We start from the raw sequence: 20,781 nt of genomic DNA on the forward strand, positions 1-20,781 counted from the left end.
TCTAACACGATAAATATAATTCTGATATAAAGCAATAAAAAAAGAGTTTCAGCTTTCAAATTTAAAAAAATGAGATAAAAAACATATGATGTGATTTATTTGAAGTTAATCACCCAGAGGTAGACAGAGATATCACAGTAATAAAAGGCAGGAAAGGGTATAAAGCAAATGAAGAAATAAAACGGCTTGTAGATCAGGATTTTAAATGGAAAATTTATAGCATAATATGATAATATTCCACAAATTATTACAAAGTATATTACAATGAAATAAGCTGTATACTTAGATGAACAATTTGGTTCACTTGTTTTAATTAAAATACACATTTTTTTTTTCTAGTACATACGTTGCAATCTGTTCAACTAGTGAACAATAAGCAACCTCCCCACGGTCCTATGAGATGAGAATGATATAAAAGTGAGTTTTGTTTGGTATATAATGATATAGTTAATAAGTTTCAGGTTTATGGATAAACTATATCCTCTTCCTGATTGTTCCACAAAAATTGGAATGTTTCAATTGGAAAAGAATCTTTAAACAATAAAAAGTTATAACAGCAATCCTTATTAAATGTTATGATTTATTAAATGTGTATTTGACTTTGACACCTGTCACGCTCAAGGAACCTTATTAATAAATCAGGTTCTACTGAACACTTAACTTCAGAAATACTACATCCGAGGATCTACTCGAATGGGTTTGTCTGAACTGTTGTTAGCATTTAACGTCTAATTACCAGATCAGTCATTACCAGTAAATACCAAACAATTATTACTAAAAATTAAAGTTATTAAAAAATTAACTCATGAAAATTTTGTTATTTCATAAATCACTTTTCTGATCATGAAAAAATTATTTACCTCTGCCTTTTCTTAAACTATAAGTTAAAATTACACCTTAACATAAAAAGACACATCTAAAAAAAAAAAAGAAAATTTTACTCTGATTTTTATTTTAAAAAACCTCAATATGGAAGCTCAGTTTCCAAATATAATTAAATTGGACTTATAAAAATAATGCTTCCAAATTATTAATCTGTTTTTCCAGTTTGTATTTCTGTTTGATGGAACACAAATATAAAACCTAAATAAAATTTGATATGGTGATTATAAGATGATTAAAAAAAGCATCAAGTTATACTACATCATATCTGTAATATACTGTACCAGTAAATTACTCTACCAGTAAATTTCCAATTTTGATCTGTCCATTTTAAGAGAATTTAGTCTGGCAGAACCAAAACAACAAAATAATTATTAATTAAATCAGAGTTAATGAAAATTGATAAAGAAATTATGTTGTTAAGACTACAGTTAAGAGATGCATCAAAATTCATTCATCTTTGTATGAGATAATATAAAGCCTTTGTTAGTCAGCAGTAAATTACAAATGAATATAATTTCCATTATCTCATTGTTAGCTAAATAAAATTATTACTTTCTTTAAATAAATTCCAAAAAATAGCATCATCATACCTAGTGTGGTAGCTAGGATGTGTGCCTCGAATTTACGTATAAGGAAGATAAAATTAATAATATATGTCAAAACAAACTTAATTTTTTCCAGCTTTAGGAAACATTACTAATATTTAACTTCAAGCATCAAAGGTACTACAAGAACAATAATTTATATAAAATGTAGTAGCCTACATGAAAAGATATGTAAGTATGAATGAATGAGAATGTATGTTTAGTATGGATTTAACGCTCATAAATTAATTATGACAATGTTTTTCTTCCGTCCAATAAATAAATAGTCTAGTCAAAATAAAAGTATTTATTATTAACATTACTATTATTATTGTATATTTAATTTATAGCATTACTCTTATGTAAATTATTTACATAATATATGTAATATAAGGTGTTGTTTGTTTATGTATAAATTTAATCTTTAAAATAATTACTTCATTGTTAATTGTAAAAAATGTTCTAAAAGTTACTGCAATGAGATGAATTGAAAACTCATTCCAAAACCCCTAGGCTTATACTCAATAGCTTTCTTAATACATAAATTTTTAATGATAAATAACCAAAAACTCATTAATTTTCTTACAAGAGTGTGAACAAATTACTTCTTTATCTTTCTTTATCAGTACTGATATGGTAACCACTCTAAACATACAACGCATTGAGAATGTAGTCAGAACAGAACTGATTCAAAAATATTAAATAATCCACATATATGTACAGAAGTATAGTCATAAGCAATATACAATCTAAGTGCCTACTGGTAAAAAAATTTCTCCAAACTTTTTTTAATCAGATCTTACTGACGTATAGAAAACTGTAAGTTTAAAATAAATTTACATAGAAAATATTTTTTAATAATCCTTTTTCAAAACGGCATTTTGAAAGTAAATAATTTAAATACAAAAATTATTAAGATAAAGTATGACAGATCAATCAAATATCACAAAGAACAAAATGTACAAGTGGCAGACAAGTAACAAAATGTCTTCACATTTCAGAAGCAGAAATCATGTTAGCAAAGAACATACAAATAATAAGCTATGTTATACAAATCTAATAAATAAATTAAATAATAAGTATTAATTTACAAATACAGTATGTATGTTTAAAATAAGTGAAAAAATTCTTACTAATATTTTAGAAAATCCAAATAGAATGGTTAAAAACATTAAACAACAGAAACTTCCAACTTAGATTGCCCAAAATAATCACATTTTTTGATATTATTGGGTATCATGTAATTGTTCTGGATAATCTAAGCAAGAGATTTTCAATTGTTTGGGTGTTTTTACAATAAATTTTCACTTTCTTTTTGGATTGCCTAAAATGGCAAAAATTGTTTGCCTTTTTTTACTCATAATATAAAAACCCTGTGAAAAATAGACAATTTATAAAATTCTGTAAATACAGTTTATTTGTCAATTAATACTTACTTTATTTCTTATATAATTATTTATTTCTTCTTTTGTCATTTATTTAATAAATTGATTAATTTATATTCTTATATATGTTGTTTTCTCAGCAATTACTGATAGTGATTGTATAATGTAACAATTAAAATTGCCATCTTTAAATTTTAAGTTTTAAATTTTTATAAACATATTTTAAACAAGAAAGGATTACTAAAATGTGTTTATAGTTAAAGTATTCAACAAAATTATATAACACCATAACAACACTTAAGGATTATTATTATTATGGAAAGTTTCAAACAAAAAAAAGAGTGCTTCATCTGTGTAAAGTAACTTTAGAACATTTTATAATGAATTCTGATAATAACTAAAACCGTCCACAAATTAACTTAATTGTTTTAATAAGCCTTATAGAAATAATTATTGATAAGAATTAGAATTTATTATTTTTTATTTTAACTTTTTTTTAAAGTATTATGTAATAAGACATCAAGAGTTGCTTTATTATTTTATTTTTATAAAATATTTTTGTACTTATTTAACTGAATGTATACAATATTTATAATTAAAAAACTAATTAAAGAACTTTATTTAGAAAGGCTATCTAATTTGTTATGCATTTTAAATAAAAGATTTCAGATTTACATATTATTAGAATTTATTTTAAAAAAAGCCTTATAAATAAAATTCATATAACATGTTATTCATATATTAAAAATGCATATTACTTTAAATTGTTAAAATTTACTATGTGCATTAATTAATAATAAACACTTAATATCATGTGCATTATGTTATTGAATTAAAACAATAAAAAACTGTGTTAATATAAAAAAGCAATTTTATGTATTTATAAAAGTATAATATTTACGAGAAAAATTACTTCTGTAATATTTTATTATAAAGTGTGTAATAATTGTTTTCTACATGTAATGAGTTTCATTCAATATAAAAAATGCAATAAGTAGAAGTGATGTTAAATTATAATAAATTATAAATAAATATACTGTGGTGCTAATAACTGCACTCTTTAAATGTATTTACAAATGGTTATTATTTTAATTATTTAACCTTTCTACATTATAATTATTTAATTTTCTTTCATCAGTAACCAATTATTGAAAATTAATCTTATTTATCAAAAAGCAGTTCATAAAAAAATACATATTTGGGTTCTCATCAAATATTAAGACTAAAACCCTCAAAAAATACAATTCATCACCAACCTGTTAGTGACAGTATTCACACAAATGACTTCCCAACAAGAATCCAATGTCAGTTAGTTCTTGGTGCATTATCTCAATCTGAGCAAAACTTCAATTTCATGTTTTAGCATATATTACACATATACTAGTTGAAAAAGTAAAGAAACCCATACCAAATCAAAAATTCAAAGGTGATATGGGTTTTAAATGCAAAACAAATCGCCAGAAAAATTTATAATGTAAACAGCAAAGTGCGTGGTGATAAGATTGTGAAAAATTGAGTAAATTCAGTTCAATGGTGTATTATGATCAGTGAAACAAGATCAAATTTTCATGAAGTAGAAGTTGTAGATCAAATTTTCAAATTTGATGTAGTTAGTTCTGGTTGATTGACTCCTCTTGTATTTATTTTTTACGTCAGTAAAAAAATTTATGAGACTAGACAATTCAATACGGACGTAGTGTGAATCATACACCTCAATCTTCAAATTTCATCGTTTCTCCAAAAAAAGATTGTTCATGAACAACTTGGATTCATAAAAATCTGCTAGATGTGTTGTTACTTTACTATCTGAAAGGAGCCCTGCTTCCTTAAAAAGCAATCAGAAGAAGCCTTAACAAATAACAATCAATCATAAGTAAGGAGTACAAAAATATAATTTACTTAAAATTTAATTTCCTTATTAAAGGAAATAAATTATTATATATATATTTTGTGGCTCGAAAACCTCCAAATTAATTTCTTAATAATATGGTAATATCAGTGATGAAACATAGAACTCCCATTAAACTACTGAAATTAAGTATCTATCAATATAATGCTATTCAGAAACTCCATTAAGTACAGTCTCCATTAACTTGGAAACTCTAAGTAAAATAAACTCTGAGCATACGGAAAATATTACATGAGTATTTCCTTCAATTAAAAAGACGTTTCTGTTACATTCAAGTTGGATAAGAGCAGTAAATTCATAGCTTACTGTGAAATATTTTACTAGCTGTGTCATAATAACACAAAAGCCAATCTCTATGGCAGAGAAGTAGCATCTCGGCCTTTCATGCAGAGATCCTGGGTTTGAATCCTGGTCAGGCATGGAACTTTACATATGCTACAAATTTCCGTTAAGGCAAAATAACCAAAGCAGTCAATGCCGTCCTCTCAAAAAAAAAACCTTTTTGTCAAGCGACAAAAAAATTCTTATCATTTCATGACAACAATCATCTGCAATCAACTGCAACAATTTCAGCACTACTTTGAAATGTTGAATGTAGTATTCAATCAACCTAAATACATCTCTAATCTACCAATCAGTAATTTTCATTTGTTTCCCAAACTACAAGATTTTTTAGGCGGCGATCATTTTGAAAGTAATTTTATAAGCTCAAAAAAGCTACAACTGAATGGTTAATAAAACTAGGAGGGTATTTCTGTATTAACTGAATAGAAAAAAACTAGTTATAAGATAAAGTAATTATTTAAACTTAAAATGAATAAATTATAACAAAAAAAAATAAATTTTTATAATAAGAACTAAAATAAATCATTTATCTCCTTTTAAAATGATTAAATCCAATTTTTTTTTAGACTTTTAGAAAAAAGTACGGTATTACTTTCGGTCACAAAATGGGTTTGAGTGGGGGGGACGGAGGTGAAAATGAATTTTCTTTGTTTTGAGTTATAAGGAGTACAAAAACACCATTCACTTAGAATGAAATTTCATTAAAAATATATATATATATATATATATATATATATATATTGATGTTGAGGTTATATATATATATATATGTTATATATATATATATATATATATATATATATATAATATATATATATATAATATATATATATATATATATATATATATATATATATAACAGACAACATAAATCAACTTTAGGTACTTTTTTGGTTGCACAGTAGGATTTGGGAGTGAAAATGAATTTTCCTTACATTTTGAGATATGAGGATTATGAAATAACATTCATGTATAAAATTGTGTGGTTCAAAGGTTTCAAAAATAACATTCATGTATAACATATGGCTCGAAAATTCCCAAAACTACTAGATCAATTTCACTGAAATTTAATTTGAATGCTGTAGTAATGTATCTGAAGTTAAACATGTGAAAATTTGATGAAGACTGGATGTGTTGTTCATGGGTTACACTCAATTTAAGGTCGACAACATAACTTCAATTTGAAGTTACATTGACTGTGTAGTGGTGTTTCTTTATACATGCTTATGCAATGAGTTACAGTGGTGAGCCAGTTGAAACCTGATGTTTGTGTTAGAATCTACTTGTTATAATTGAATGTATGTAGGGGACATTGTATTCTGAAAATCAGCACATTTCTGACTGCAAAATAGTGAGGGCGGTAGAAACAAAAAGTCAGTTTCCTTGCTCAGAACTGCGCAAGAGTATTTTTTTTTTACTTTCTGCTTTACCCTCTATAAATAAAACAACAATGAGAAATTTATAGTAAATTAAAAACAACTGTCTCAATAACCTATATGTACATAACAGTTTTTAGAAGTTAACAACTGTTATACTGCATTTTATATTTTATTAATTAGAAAACTTTTAGTATTATTTTTTATTTATTTAATACAGATGCAAAAATATTTCCATTAGTACAAAAACCAGCCTGCCCAAAACATACAAAAAAGCATCTTTAAAAATAATTTTACAAATGAAATCCATATATTGCTGCTACTCTTTACCTAATTTATAAAAACTATTTAACAGATTTAACCTCCCTTCTGTTTTTGATAAGCCACTATTGAGGATACTTTCCTAAAATAATCTATTTTTTGTGGGAATTGCAATAAAAATGACTTTCTAAAAGTTGTAATAAATTATTCTCAAACTTCTTCTATTGAATTCTGTCTTTAGTATACAGTATTAAGAAATATAGAAAACAAAACCTGAAAAGGTATGAGATCTATTCAAAACATATCTAATATTCTTTTTCTTAAAAAGCAGCTGGAATCAAAGGAGTAAGTTAGCACTGGTCTGCACTAATCTTGCTGTCCATGCATGATTTTTTTCTAGTTAGCTGCTGCTGCTATAGAGGCTGGTGTGTAATCACCCGAAACGCTTTCTTTTTATTACCTTTCATGCAAGATAACAAAAGGAGTTGAATAACACTACTGCATGAAATTTTGCCAACAGCTTGGTAACATCCAAAGTGAAATGATATTGAACATTCCAGCAGGTATTTGGTAACATGTTAAACGAAATAAAAAAATGGTAGAAACATTCCAAAAATGGAGCTAAACTTTTGAACACCTGAACAGTAATTAATAAATAAAGAGCAGAACCAAAGTGATACAAGGAGTTTCCTTCTTTTTTAATTACCATGGAGTCATATTTTAGCAACATACTTGAACATTTTTTATTTGAAATTCAATAATAATATTGTAATAAACAGGTTATTAAGACAATTTCTGTAGAACTAGAGCTAAATCTTATCAAACAGTCCCTCATTTCTGTATGCCACCTAGTTTAGACCTTTTTTATTTCCTTGTATGAAGTAAAATAAGTATTGTGAATGCAAAAAATTGTTGTTTTCAGATTTCAATAGAAATATCCATTTTGATCATCCCTGAATTCATTTTGACTAGTTTCAGCATGACGTCTGTACATACATATGTACGTATGTATATATCTACGTATAAAATAAACTTCAGGAAAATATTTTGATTCAACAGAAAGGCATTGAACAAAGTCTGCTGATAAAGAGAGTTATATTTTGAAAGAGATATTAGAAGCTAGAACTGAATAGAATTATTTTTCCATTAATATCTTAAAATTGGATCATTCTGAACAGAACACAATACAGAAATTATTAGGATTTTAATAACATGTACCATAACATGATAGTGATAACATAACATGTTATGATATACCATACCATGGATAGTGATGGGTAAAGCTACATTTGAAAAGGTTAAGCAACTGTTACCAGTTAAATTAAGGAAGAGGTTTGCTATTTGGAGTGGTGTGCTGTATGACAGTGAGTCATGGACTATTAACAAAAAAAAAATGAAAGATATTTAAATAGCTTTGAGATGTGGGTGTGGAGGAGAATGTTGAGGGTGAGATGGACTGATAGAATAAGGAATGAGGAAGAGAGGATGATAATCAATAAGAAAGAGGAAAATGTCTTGGTTGGGACATATATTGTGAAGAGACTGCCTGCTAAGAATGATAATCGAAGGGAAAATAGAAGGTAAACAAGGATGGGGATGAAGACGGATTGGAATGCTGGAGGATTTCATAAACAGGAGAAGTTATAGAGAAATGAAGGATGACATTCAGGATCGAGAAGTGGAGAGCATCCAATTTAAACCTGTCATAAGACAGATCTACAAGAGAGAAAGAGAGAGAGAAAGAAAGAGAGTTTTACATTAAAAAAGTAAATTAAGGGTGATTTAAGCTCATCTTCAAAGTTGACTGAGGAAATGCAACAATCAAAATTTCATGATGATAATCAAATTTCACTATTCTAAAAGAAAATAATTGCAAGGAAAGTCATGTGCAAACACAGACTAATTACATTTCTTTTTTTGTTACTGTTTTTTTAATAAAAAAAACAGATAACATCAAAATATTAACACGTAAAACATACAGATGAAAAACTACAAATAATGAAGAATAAAACCAATAAACATAAAATATCTACTACAATTAAATACGTAAAAGAATAAAACCAATAAACATAAAATATCTACTACAATTAAATACGTAAAAGAATACTAAATGTTATGAACTTAAATAAAAAAAATAAAAGGAAATGAGTATTAAAACCAACACAAAATGTGAAAGATATTAGTTCCCACTAACACCAATATTAAATCACATAAACAAACACAAATAAGAATATTTTTTCCTTACGAACAACTAAACGTTATCAAAAAAAAGACTTTATTGTTTACAATAAATTACTAGCTTGAAGAAGAACTAAGTTAGCAGAAATGTACATTACCCATTTGATCCTTAAAGCAATGTTTCATCATTAGAACATTAGACATTACTAGAAGGAAGATTCTGTAATAAAAAGTAAATGAAGCTTTCAGATTTTTTTGTTTATTGACAATAAGTGGTAAAAAGTTACATAAAATTACAATTTATTATTAAAATGAACCAAACCAGATTTTATAACAAGATATTTTTTTACTCACATCAAAATATTTTTATCTGCATACAGGTAGCTTCATTAGAGAAGCATTGCTAAACACTGATCATTTTTGTGCTGTACTGATTCCAGCTCAAAATGTCACCAGTAAGTTCTTTTTTTGTACTAAACACATTTAACAGTAATAAAGAAAAATATTAGATCTGAAATATATTTTACATAATGGTCTGATTTCTGTATTTATATATTTCATATTGTTTTACTGAGCTGAAATAGTCATTTTTTATACATGGAAAATGATCATTTGTTTGTTTTTTTTTAGTATATTGTTTTATGAGGTAGTTGACACTAAGTCTATAATATTTTAATATTAATATCTTTTTTTTATTCATCTTTGAAGTTACGTAGTTTACTTTATCCAATATAGAATTTAGTGTACAGTTAGAATAGTTCAATTAGTACTCTCCTTTAATTAAGGAGTATTGTACTCCTTAATTAAATGTTTTCTAGTGTGACAGTTCATTCTTTGTTCTCAAAACAATCACATTTTCTACTTAAAAAAAAATAATAAAAATCCTCTGTTTCATTTAAAATATAGCTCATGTTAACATAAAAATAACCATTTTGTGTTACAATGACCTTATTATTAAAATGAACTGATTATTAATTTAACAGAAATTTGATAGAATAAAGTAATTTGAATGCAAGTTGGTAAATACATATCTTAACACAATGATGCATATTAAATTTTAAAAGAAAAATAGTAATAAAAAATAATAACAATAATAAACTAAAGGAATTAAAAAAGAGAAACAAAACAGAAGCAGAAGGAAAAAATAAATAAAAATAATTAAATCATTTTAAATATATTTACTAACAAACATATAATATACATAATCTGACATATATATTCTGTATTAAAATATAATTATTTAACATAAATTAAAAACTAACATAATTTATTTACACAACATTAATATAACAAATTAAATAAAACTTCAATACTTATAAATTTATAATTTTTAGACAGAATTAATTACAATCTAACTTCCATTTATAGACTACTAAAAATTAATAGAAATCTATGTTATTAAACATATGTAAATAAGGGTGCATTTAAAAAATTAATCGAACCGCTGGTTTAACCATTATTAGTCATCATATCTATATACTTTACTAGTTGCTAAGTTAAACACAGGAATAGCTATTATAGCCACTTAAAAGCTAATCAAATGTGAACATACTTATGAAAAAACAACAAAATCGTTTGTTCTAGTAAAAATAATTTAATAATAATCTCTCATATATGACTAATCTAGAATGAAATTGACGGATCAAAGAATAATATGGTAGGAAAATTCAAACCTATTTTGGAGTTTGTACGTACCTACTAATAGACAGTATTATAACATCTTAACACTTTATTTATAAGCACTTTATTTAACACAAATTTATAAGCACTTTGAAAGTCATTTTCCATGAAATCAAAAAACTAATTCTATCAAAAATGAAAAAAAATAGCAACTTCTCTTTGCAAAATTAGAAACAATTGATTTTACTAGTTTCTTAGTATCAGTTTTCATAAAAAAATTTAAGTTCTGTTATTGAATGGAATGGAAAATTACAAAGCCAATTTAATTTCTATTGTTATATTCATTAATTTTATTATCATTATCTATTACTTATCTAAATATTAGGCTATATTATTTTTATTCTTACCATTTAATTATTATTGCATTTATGCTTACCATATTAAGCTTACATATATATATATATATATACTATATACACACAACACACATTAGAAGCCATAATTGAAGAGCTGAATGTAACCTGATATGAGATACTAACTATCCCTCCTCAAAATAACATAGCCATTCTCAAGAACAATAAGTATCTTGTATTAAATTTATTAGGGAATAAAAATTATTAATGGAAAAAAATTGTTATTCAGCCTTATATGTATTTCTTACAGTGAACTCAACTAATTTCGGAAAACAAAATTTATATTATAGTGCTCATTTCACAAATGCAGAATGCTTATTTCTATATTCACAGACATAAGGAATACCATAACAGGGTAGTCTATAATAATAAATTAATATAGCCCTTCTTTCAAGAAAAATGCAATAAGAACACTGCCCGTAGTCATAAGAAAGAAACTAATAACAGTATCAAGTTTAAAAAGTGAATAAATTCTCTGTTCGGTTCAAAGAAAACCATCCGTTACAAATTTTCCTTTCAAATATTAAAGAACAGTATCTAAGATTTGCAAAAAAAAGTTTAAGAATATTAAACTAGCATAATAGGAGCATAAATATAAAGTAAACAGAGAAAAGTTTTTTCATGTAGCAAATACAGTTTTGTTTTTTCCAAAAAAGATAAATTAAAGACAGCTTTAGTCATATTGTGGAAAAAATAATTAAGAGATAGGTTTTAATATAATAACTGAAGTCTGGCAATTAAATAAGACTACATTTCAGAAGAAAATAGCATCCCTGAGTTGAAACAGCATATATTTAAACTGAAATTGTGTAAAAATGGAAATTTTGACACCAAGGATTATATGAATGATGAAAAAATGTTGCAAATAAACAACCAGGTCACCAATTCATATGAAATATTGATAAAAAAAAGAAGAAAATTATTATAAATAATCCAAAACTCAATTTTCAAATGGTGTCAAAAGTGTAATATAAAAAAAGTGTTGGCAAATTATTTTAATAAATTTTCATATTAGATGGTTCAAAGACTTCTAAACAGAATTTTTGAGCAAATCAAAACACACCCAATTTAAAAAACATGGTCATTACAAGTAACAAAATCTGGATTTGTCAAGATGAAATTCAATCTTTTCTGAAATGAAATGTAATGAATAACCCAACATTTCTGTCAAAGTAAATCCAAATTCAAGATTTTTTAAATTATTTTCTTTCTGTCAAGAAATTTTTTATTGCCAAAAGAAAGGAACTTATTTCTAATTTCTTTTTAAACATTATATGATTAATTTTATTATTATTTAGTAGCCGGATGTCATTGCGTTACATCCCAAATAAAATTATCATGAAAAGGATAGCCGGCATAAGACATAAGGAAAAATCACTTATAAATTTTCTTCATATCAACAAATTTTTATATCTTGCGACATTTTCTTTTTAAGGGACAGCATTGGATGATTTCATTAATTGATATCTCTTTAAATGTAATTTATTATTTTATTTACCTGCCATCTATGTTCAAATTGTTATTTTTAATTATTTTGTGCCAGTAATAATTAATAGGAATTGTTTTATACCATGCTAAATTCCTTTTTTGTTTTATCAAAAATTGTTTCCACTGATCTGCTTTAATACGGTGACCACTTTTTTTTACATAGTTACAATGAATATTAGTATAAGCAAGATCTTCTTTGCACTGAACCAACAGCATTTTAACTATATTATTACATTATGTTCGTAATTTCATAATTTAAATTAATAGAATTGAAAAAGGGTTAGGAGGGAACAAAAAATTTTAATTAAAATAGACATCTTGGCCACCTGGCAAAAAGAATATAATGATTTTATACAAGCAAAGAATACAGTACAGATCTGTAGTGGTTCTTAAACTACCATGAAATAAACAACTAGATTCTTTCTTAACAGATAGCAAATTTCTTACATTTTTAATGAAAATTCTGTTTAAGAACTCTTTTTCTATGCTGTTAATTTAAATTATAAATTTATATATGTATGCTGTTAAAACATGGTTGTGTAAAAAAAAATTATTAAATCTTTATAAAATATAGCAATTTAAATGAAAAAAATTTAAACACTTAAAACACTGTTCTTAAATTTACTTTTTAAAACTAATTTTTGAATACATTATTTTCAAAAATTGATGGAGGATTATAGGAAAACAAGACAAATATCAGGTTATTTTTATGTGTAATTTTCTTTAATCACTACAGTTTCCTGAAATAAATTCTAACTCACAATAATATTGAAAAAAAAAAAACTCAGTTAATGTAGTATATGACTACTTTTTCCATTAACTGGTTTGTAAGATATAAAAAAATAAGTTTTACTATGAAGTTTGCTATACCATCATGTCAAACAAAACATTTACAGATATGTAGAAAAAATACAAACATATAAATATACTTTTACAAACATGTTGATAAGAAAAAATATTTAAAACATAAAATATATTATTTAATGAAATCAAAAAATATATTTAATGTAAAGAAATAACAGGGATTTCAATTAACCACACAATCATTTAACCATTAATATAATAGATTAATTATTTCTGAACAAATCAAAATGAACTATATCATTATAACCCAGGAGTTATACAATACTTGGAATGCCTCTAGGAGTAGCATTTTTTAAATAAAATGGTCAGAAGCAATGTTAAAATGGTAATAATTAAAGTCTTCGTTAATAAACCAGTTTATACAAATTACCAAAATTAAATTAACATTAATTAAAACTTACTTTAAAATGTTAGCATTAATTTTCTGATGATTACAGGTTTTATTCTGTATATATAAACTATCAGCAACTGAACACTATGATAAATAGTGTTCTGTTAGTAAATAACATGGTAAATAAATTTACAAATAACTATGGTAAATAAATTTACAAATTAGCTAAATAATTAACAAAATATACAGACAAACTGAATGAAGTTAAGATGTAAAAATAAAAAAATTAAGGTTCTAATACATATCTTTCTACCCTGACTATCTGAAATCAACTAGCAAAAAATAGCTTCAATAGTTTAAAGTATACAAATTTGTATCAACAGATAATGGATAATAATTTCCTAAAACAGCAGTATAAATAAAATTAAAATATATGACTAAAAAAACTAATATACAAAAAAAAATAAACAACTAAACAAATTGAAAAAAAAAAAACACTATGCTATACAGTAATAAAATAATTGCAACATTTACTTCACATAAAATATTATTACAGTATATAAAACTTAAAACAAATATATAAATAAAAACATAAATTAACTAATATTATGTACAAATATTTTATGCAAACAAAAAGCATGATAGTAACAACATTTAGAAATATATTTATATTAAACAGTCCAATAATTTTCATTCTTAAAAAGATAACAACAATAATAAAAAAATAAATTAAACAGAATTTTGTTAAAAGACATTTGACTGAAAATAAAGAAAAAATAGGTAAGATTAGACTTAATTAACATAAAAATTTATAAAACACAAATCTTGAAATTTAATAAACAAGATATTTGTTTATACAAAAACATTCTTCTTCTACTTAAACCTGAAAAAAATTGTGAATTTGTTTTATATAATTATTTTTACTTTAAACTCTGAACTTACTGAATAAAAAAGTAGATGGAATAAAATATTATAATTTAAATATAATATTTATATATATTTTAAATGTGGAACATGAAACACAAATTACAAAAAAAATTTATGCAATAGTATTAAATTTATTAATAACATTAATTAAAAAATGATTAAAATTAATAAATTATACACAGAATTTTTTTATACATACTTAATGTTACCGGTATGAAGAACATAATGCATCAACAACAGAAAATATTTGATCAAAGTGTGGCCTACTTTCAGGTTTATATTCCCAGCATCGTAACATTAATCTGTACATCTCATCTGGTGTTCCTTCTGGAGCTGGCATTCTATACCCTGTAAAACAAAAGATTTAAAAAAAATTATTTCATCAAACATATTTTTTTCTGTTACTATCTTCCTTATTTATTCACAAGTATCTATTATTCCTATAATTCAGTAGAATCTGTCTAAGATATTTTGCTTGGAATTAACTATTTTTCTCCAACACTAGTTTCATTCCTGGCATACTAGTTTCATTCTTAACATAGCATACAAAGATAACAATGAAATTAATATATTTTAAAGTTAATATGCTGTGATCTTAAACTTATAAAATGACTATTACTTCTAAATCATCATGAAAAACTTAGTCAGCAAATATTAATTGAAAACATTTAAGAAGAAAATAGATAAAAATAGTTTAATCTGAAAATATTTTTGTTCTAAAATCATAAAAGCTACATAAACTTTCTGTAACAATAAATTAAATGCAAAATGTTATTTTGCAGAGTTATTAATAAATTAGGAATACACTACAAATTGAATTTTTTTTTTTAATTTTTGATTGGAATGGAGAGTAATCTAAATTCTTCATTGGCTGTAAATGGATTACAAAACATTTATAAATTTAAATTTACAATTAGGTGTGCTTAAGTATTCACACTGAAACAGTATTTATCAGACTGCGGCTTCCAGAAAAAAAGACACCTGTAAGTAAATTAAGCATAAAGAAAAATATAGGAGTGTATATATTTATATAAAATGAATGGTGTATTTTAATGACAAGAACTGAAGTATACAGCATATTAAAATTAAACAAATTAAAATTTATAGAAAATAATAATGTTAAGTTACCTGAATCAATTTTTTCTCTTGCTTTTGAATTTGTTAAACCAGGATAAGGTGTACCACCTTTTGCAAAAATTTCCCAAGCTAATACACCATAACTCCAAACATCACAAAGTGAAGTATATTTACCTAAACAACAAAAATAAACACATTAACGACAAAAGACTTGAAATATAAAAACAAAAATTACAAGTCTTAATTTACTACATAATTAAACAATCAATACTACCTTAATACAGTCCGTAACTGATTTCGTCTGCAGTTTCCATAGAATTACCATCTGTGATAGGCCAACAACCCTCGATTTCTGAGCTTGACTCGGTTTCACTTCCATCAGAATTAATTTCCAGTTCGTCTTCACTACCTAATGTCTCATCATTGTCCATCCCTATATTTATAATTATCCCTTTTCAACAGCATCTTCCATTAATAAATCTGTTATCCAGCAAGAATCCATTATCTTCTGAACTTTCAACCCTTAATTTGTTTCGGTCTTCTACAGTAATTGACGAATTGCATCTAATGTAACGGCTCTCAGTTCTCTTCATGAGAGACATACATATTACAGTCTCAAATTTTTTTTTAACTAGATTCCAAATAAATTCAATTGGGTTAAAATCTGGGTGGTAAGGTAGCAATCTAAGCACTGTAATTCCTTTGTTATTTAGTATTCTTTTTTCATTAGATATAGGTCGTAGTTAATTTAATTTTTTTGGAACCATTCTTGAATATATTTTTTCAATGAATTTGATGACAGAGGTTTATTTTTTTGTTTATTACAGTAAGGGGAGAAGAAGAAGAAGAATGGGAGAATGTTAAAAAGGAAATTCTTAAATCAGCAGAAGCAAACTTAGGCGGAATAAAGAGAACTGGTAGAAAACCTTGGGTTTCAGACGATATATTGCAGCTGATGGATGAACGTAGAAAATATAAGAATGCTAATGATGAAGAAAGTAAAAGGAACTATCGGCAATTAAGAAATGCTATAAATAGGAAGTGCAAACTGGCGAAAGAAGAGTGGATTAAAGAAAAGTGTTCAGAAGTGGAAAGAGAAATGAACATTGGTAAAATAGACGTAGCATACAGGAAAGTTAAGGAAAATTTTGGGGTACATAAATTAAAATCTAATAATGTGTTAAACAAAGATGGTACACCAATATATAATACGAAAGGTAAAGTCGATAGATGGGTGGAATATATTGAAGAGTTATACGGAGGAAATGAATTAGAAAATGGTTTTATAGAGGAAGAAGAGGAAGTTGAGGAGGATGAAATGGGAGAAACAATACTGAGATCTGAATTTAAGAGAGCATTAAAAGATTTAAATGGCAGAAAGGCTCCTGGAATAGACAGAATACTTGTATAATTACTGCGCAGTGCAGGTGAGGAAGCGATTGATAGATTATACAAACTGGTGTGTAATATTTATGAAAAAGGGGAATTTCCGTCAGACTTCAAAAAAAGTGTTATAGTTATGATACCAAAGAAAGCAGGGGCAGATAAATGTGAAGAATATAGAACAATTAGTTTAACTAGTCATGCATCAAAAATCTTAACTAGAATTTTATACAGAAGAATTGAGAGGAGAGTGGAAGAAGTGTTAGGAGAAGACCAATTTGGTTTCAGGAAAAGTATAGGGACAAGGGAAGCAATTTTAGGCCTCAGATTAATAGTAGAAGGAAGATTAAAGAAAAACAAACCAACATACTTGGCGTTTATAGACCTAGAAAAGGCTTTCGATAACGTAGATTGGAATAAAATGTTCAGCATTTTAAAAAAATTAGGGTTCAAATACAGAGATAGAAGAACAATTGCTAACATGTACAGGAACCAAACAGCAACAATAACAATTGAAGAACATAAGAAAGAAGCCCTAATAAGAAAGGGAGTCCGACAAGGATGTTCTCTATCTCCGTTACTTTTTAATCTTTACATGGAACTAGCAGTTAATGATGTTAAAGAACAATTTAGATTCGGAGTAACAGTACAAGGTGAAAAGATAAAGATGCTACGATTTGCTGATGATATAGTAATTCTAGCCGAGAGTAAAAAGGATTTAGAAGAAACAATGAACGGCATAGATGAAGTCCTACGCAAGAACTATCGCATGAAAATAAACAAGAACAAAACAAAAGTAATGAAATGTAGTAGAAATAACAAAGATGGACCACTGAATGTGAAAATAGGAGGAGAAAAGATTATGGAGGTAGAAGAATTTTGTTATTTGGGAAGTAAAATTACTAAAGATGGACGAAGCAGGAGCGATATAAAATGCCGAATAGCACAAGCTAAACGAGCCTTCAGTAAGAAATATAATTTGTTTACATCAAAAATTAATTTAAATCTCAGGAAAAGATTTTTGAAAGTATATGTTTGGAGTGTCGCTTTATATGGAAGTGAAACTTGGACAATCGGAGTATCTGAGAAGAAAAGATTAGAAGCTTTTGAAATGTGGTGCTATAGGAGAATGTTAAAAATCAGATGGGTGGATAAAGTGACAAATGAAGAGGTCTTATAGGCCACATACTAAGGCATCCTGGAATAGTCGCTTTAATATTGGAAGGACAGGTAGAAGGGAAAAATTGTGTAGGCAGGCCATGTTTGGAGTATGTAAAACAAATTGTTGGGGATGTAGGATGTAGAGGGTATACTGAAATGAAACGACTAGCACTAGATAGGGAATCTGGGAGAGCTGCATCAAACCAGTCAAATGACTGAAGACAAAAAAAAAAACGGTAAGGGGCATTATCTATTACTAAAATACAATTTTTCAGTAGTCCTGGGATAACTTGCTTTTCAATATATTTTTAAAATTTTCATTGTTCACCTTTTTATGATAATCTTCTATTTTACACTTGGAATCATGCATTAAAAACAACTACTTTTAAGTAACAACTGCTGAAATTTCCAACACAGAGAATATTTGTTTTTATTAGTAATAACAAGTCTAGAAATTACATAATGCTTATAACTACATGCCTATTTTAAACGTTCAACCCAAAATTTGACTCACACGTTTCTGTTCATCATAATATCATTACTTAAACCAAAACAACTGATGTAAGAAATTTATACTTTATTTACTTGTAGATACATTTTTTAATACATATTTTCATCATACTTGTGTTTTAAAGTACATTGACTAAGAAAGCAATTGATCTTTTTTGAAATAACAAGGCAAAAGATAAAATTTATTATTTATACAAAAATAGCTGTTATTAAGCAGAAGAAAAACTGTAACAATCGTGTTACATGCAACTGTGTCCATTCCCACAGACAATACTGTTTAAAACAACAATCTAATCTCACAGCAGAAGTTGCAATTGCTTTACTAGTACTACTAGAACGTGATTGTACACAGAAATAGTTTGTAAACTTTCTGAACATGCACTTTGCTTTTCAATTAACTAGTACTTATATAAAAAAAATATAAACATTATCTTCTCTTCTGAGTTATAAAAAAATAACTCTGAAGACAAAATCTGGCACAAGATTATTTTTTGAAACAGAATGGTTTTTTAAATTCAACTGCATGCAAGTACACAATATGCACACGCACGCACACACAGAAAATACATCCATCATAATTTAAAAAATATTAATAAATTTCAAATGCTTAATAATTTAGATAACAAAACACAATTTTACCAAAACAGTAGTCCTAAGACATAAATGGTCTAAAAGGTAACGTAAATACCATTTCAAAATATTCATCTTTCAATTATTTTTAAAAATTTTCAACTTTCAGAGAATGTTGATTTAAATAAAAATTTTTTTTTTAAATATCTGAAATTATTCTTAAGATATGAATTTCTAATTTAAAACAAGAACAATAATAAACAAATGAAAACTATATGTTTATACTGTGAGGTGTGCTGAAGTGATTTTATTCTTCTATAATGAAAGGAATACCCAGACGAAATACTGAACCACCTTTTTTATACTTTTTTTTTATACAGATATCTTGCTTCTAATACATAAATAAGGCAGCATTTGCAGTGTGTAGTTGAATATGCGAAACTAGAAAATGAAAAAAAAATTACCATCCTTTTTTTTATAAGGATACCTTTTTATTGTATATGAAAACACAACCAAAGAAGATTCAACTGTACCAGGCTACAGCTAGTTATTATATTATTAATTTTTAGAAAAAGTATTTATCCATAATCCGTCAATAGAAATATATGATATACAGCAAACACTTTATAACATCATTACACAGTTAACATAATCCTTAGGTAAAAAATCTGATGTGGACACCACATAACTTCCTTGTACGCCTATTAAATTAAACATACACATTTTTTTAAAATGAAAAGTACATAAAATTTTATTTCATTAATAATTTCTGATACTTTTTCATATTTTTTTTTATTATTATTATTGAATTATTTATCATAAAAATGTTTACAATCAGATGTTAATAATTATTAATAAATCAATATATTTAAATTAAAAAAAAGAAAATGGAGATGAAGTCTGATTCGAACCGATATACCCTCCCCTTGTAAGATCTAGATCCTTTATTAATTTTATTTGGCTATAACTCTGCAACCAATGAAAATAAGTACCACTTATGATATATCGTTGAAAAGTTCTTAATGAGGGCTTATTTCTGCAGTTAAGAAAAAGTCCAAAATCCAAATTTGTATGGATTTTGAGCTTTTTTGGACACTTTTGGTCCAGACGATTGCAATTAAAGGGGAGATGCACAACCATATTACAACAGTCCTAAATCCAAAATTTCAACATCCTACGGCTAATAATTTTTGAGTTATGCAATATACATATATACATACGACATCATGCCGAAACTAGTCAAAATGGATTCAGGGAAGGTCAAAATGGATATTTCCATTAAAATCTGAAAACTGAAATTTTTCACTATCACAGTACTTCTTTACTTCATACAAGGAAACAAAAAAATGCAACAACTTGAAAATGTATATATCATTTCATACAAAATCAAGATGAGAACTTTTAAGTTTTAGTTAAATTAGTTTCTAAATTATTAACAAGAAAAAATTTATTTTTGGGTCAATGCTGTTACTAAGCTGTCACTTCAGGTGCAGTAGTCAAACTCAAAATAAGAG

At 26.1% G+C, this 20,781-nt stretch overlaps 1 protein-coding gene across 5 annotated transcripts in view; it reads right to left on the minus strand.

The window, feature by feature from the left end:
* The window catches only part of FER (tyrosine-protein kinase Fer), a 304,551-nt gene that overhangs the window by 2,731 nt on the left and 281,039 nt on the right, over positions 1–20,781 (minus strand). For 4 of the 5 annotated variants that reach the window (XM_075374737.1, XM_075374735.1, XM_075374736.1 and 1 more), the window contains 2 exons: positions 15,695–15,817; positions 14,630–14,914 (listed from right to left, as the gene is read on the minus strand). In XM_075374737.1, coding sequence (XP_075230852.1) covers positions 14,772–14,914; positions 15,695–15,817 — 266 coding nt within the window. In that variant the 3' untranslated portion in view covers positions 14,630–14,771. Of the gene's footprint in view, positions 1–14,629; positions 14,915–15,694; positions 15,818–20,781 lie in introns of those variants that run through there. The other variant, XM_075374734.1, reaches the window with a different exon arrangement.

This window comes from Lycorma delicatula, chromosome 9 (assembly GCF_047948215.1).
Source record: "Lycorma delicatula isolate Av1 chromosome 9, ASM4794821v1, whole genome shotgun sequence".
Taxonomy (NCBI): domain Eukaryota; kingdom Metazoa; phylum Arthropoda; class Insecta; order Hemiptera; family Fulgoridae; genus Lycorma; species Lycorma delicatula.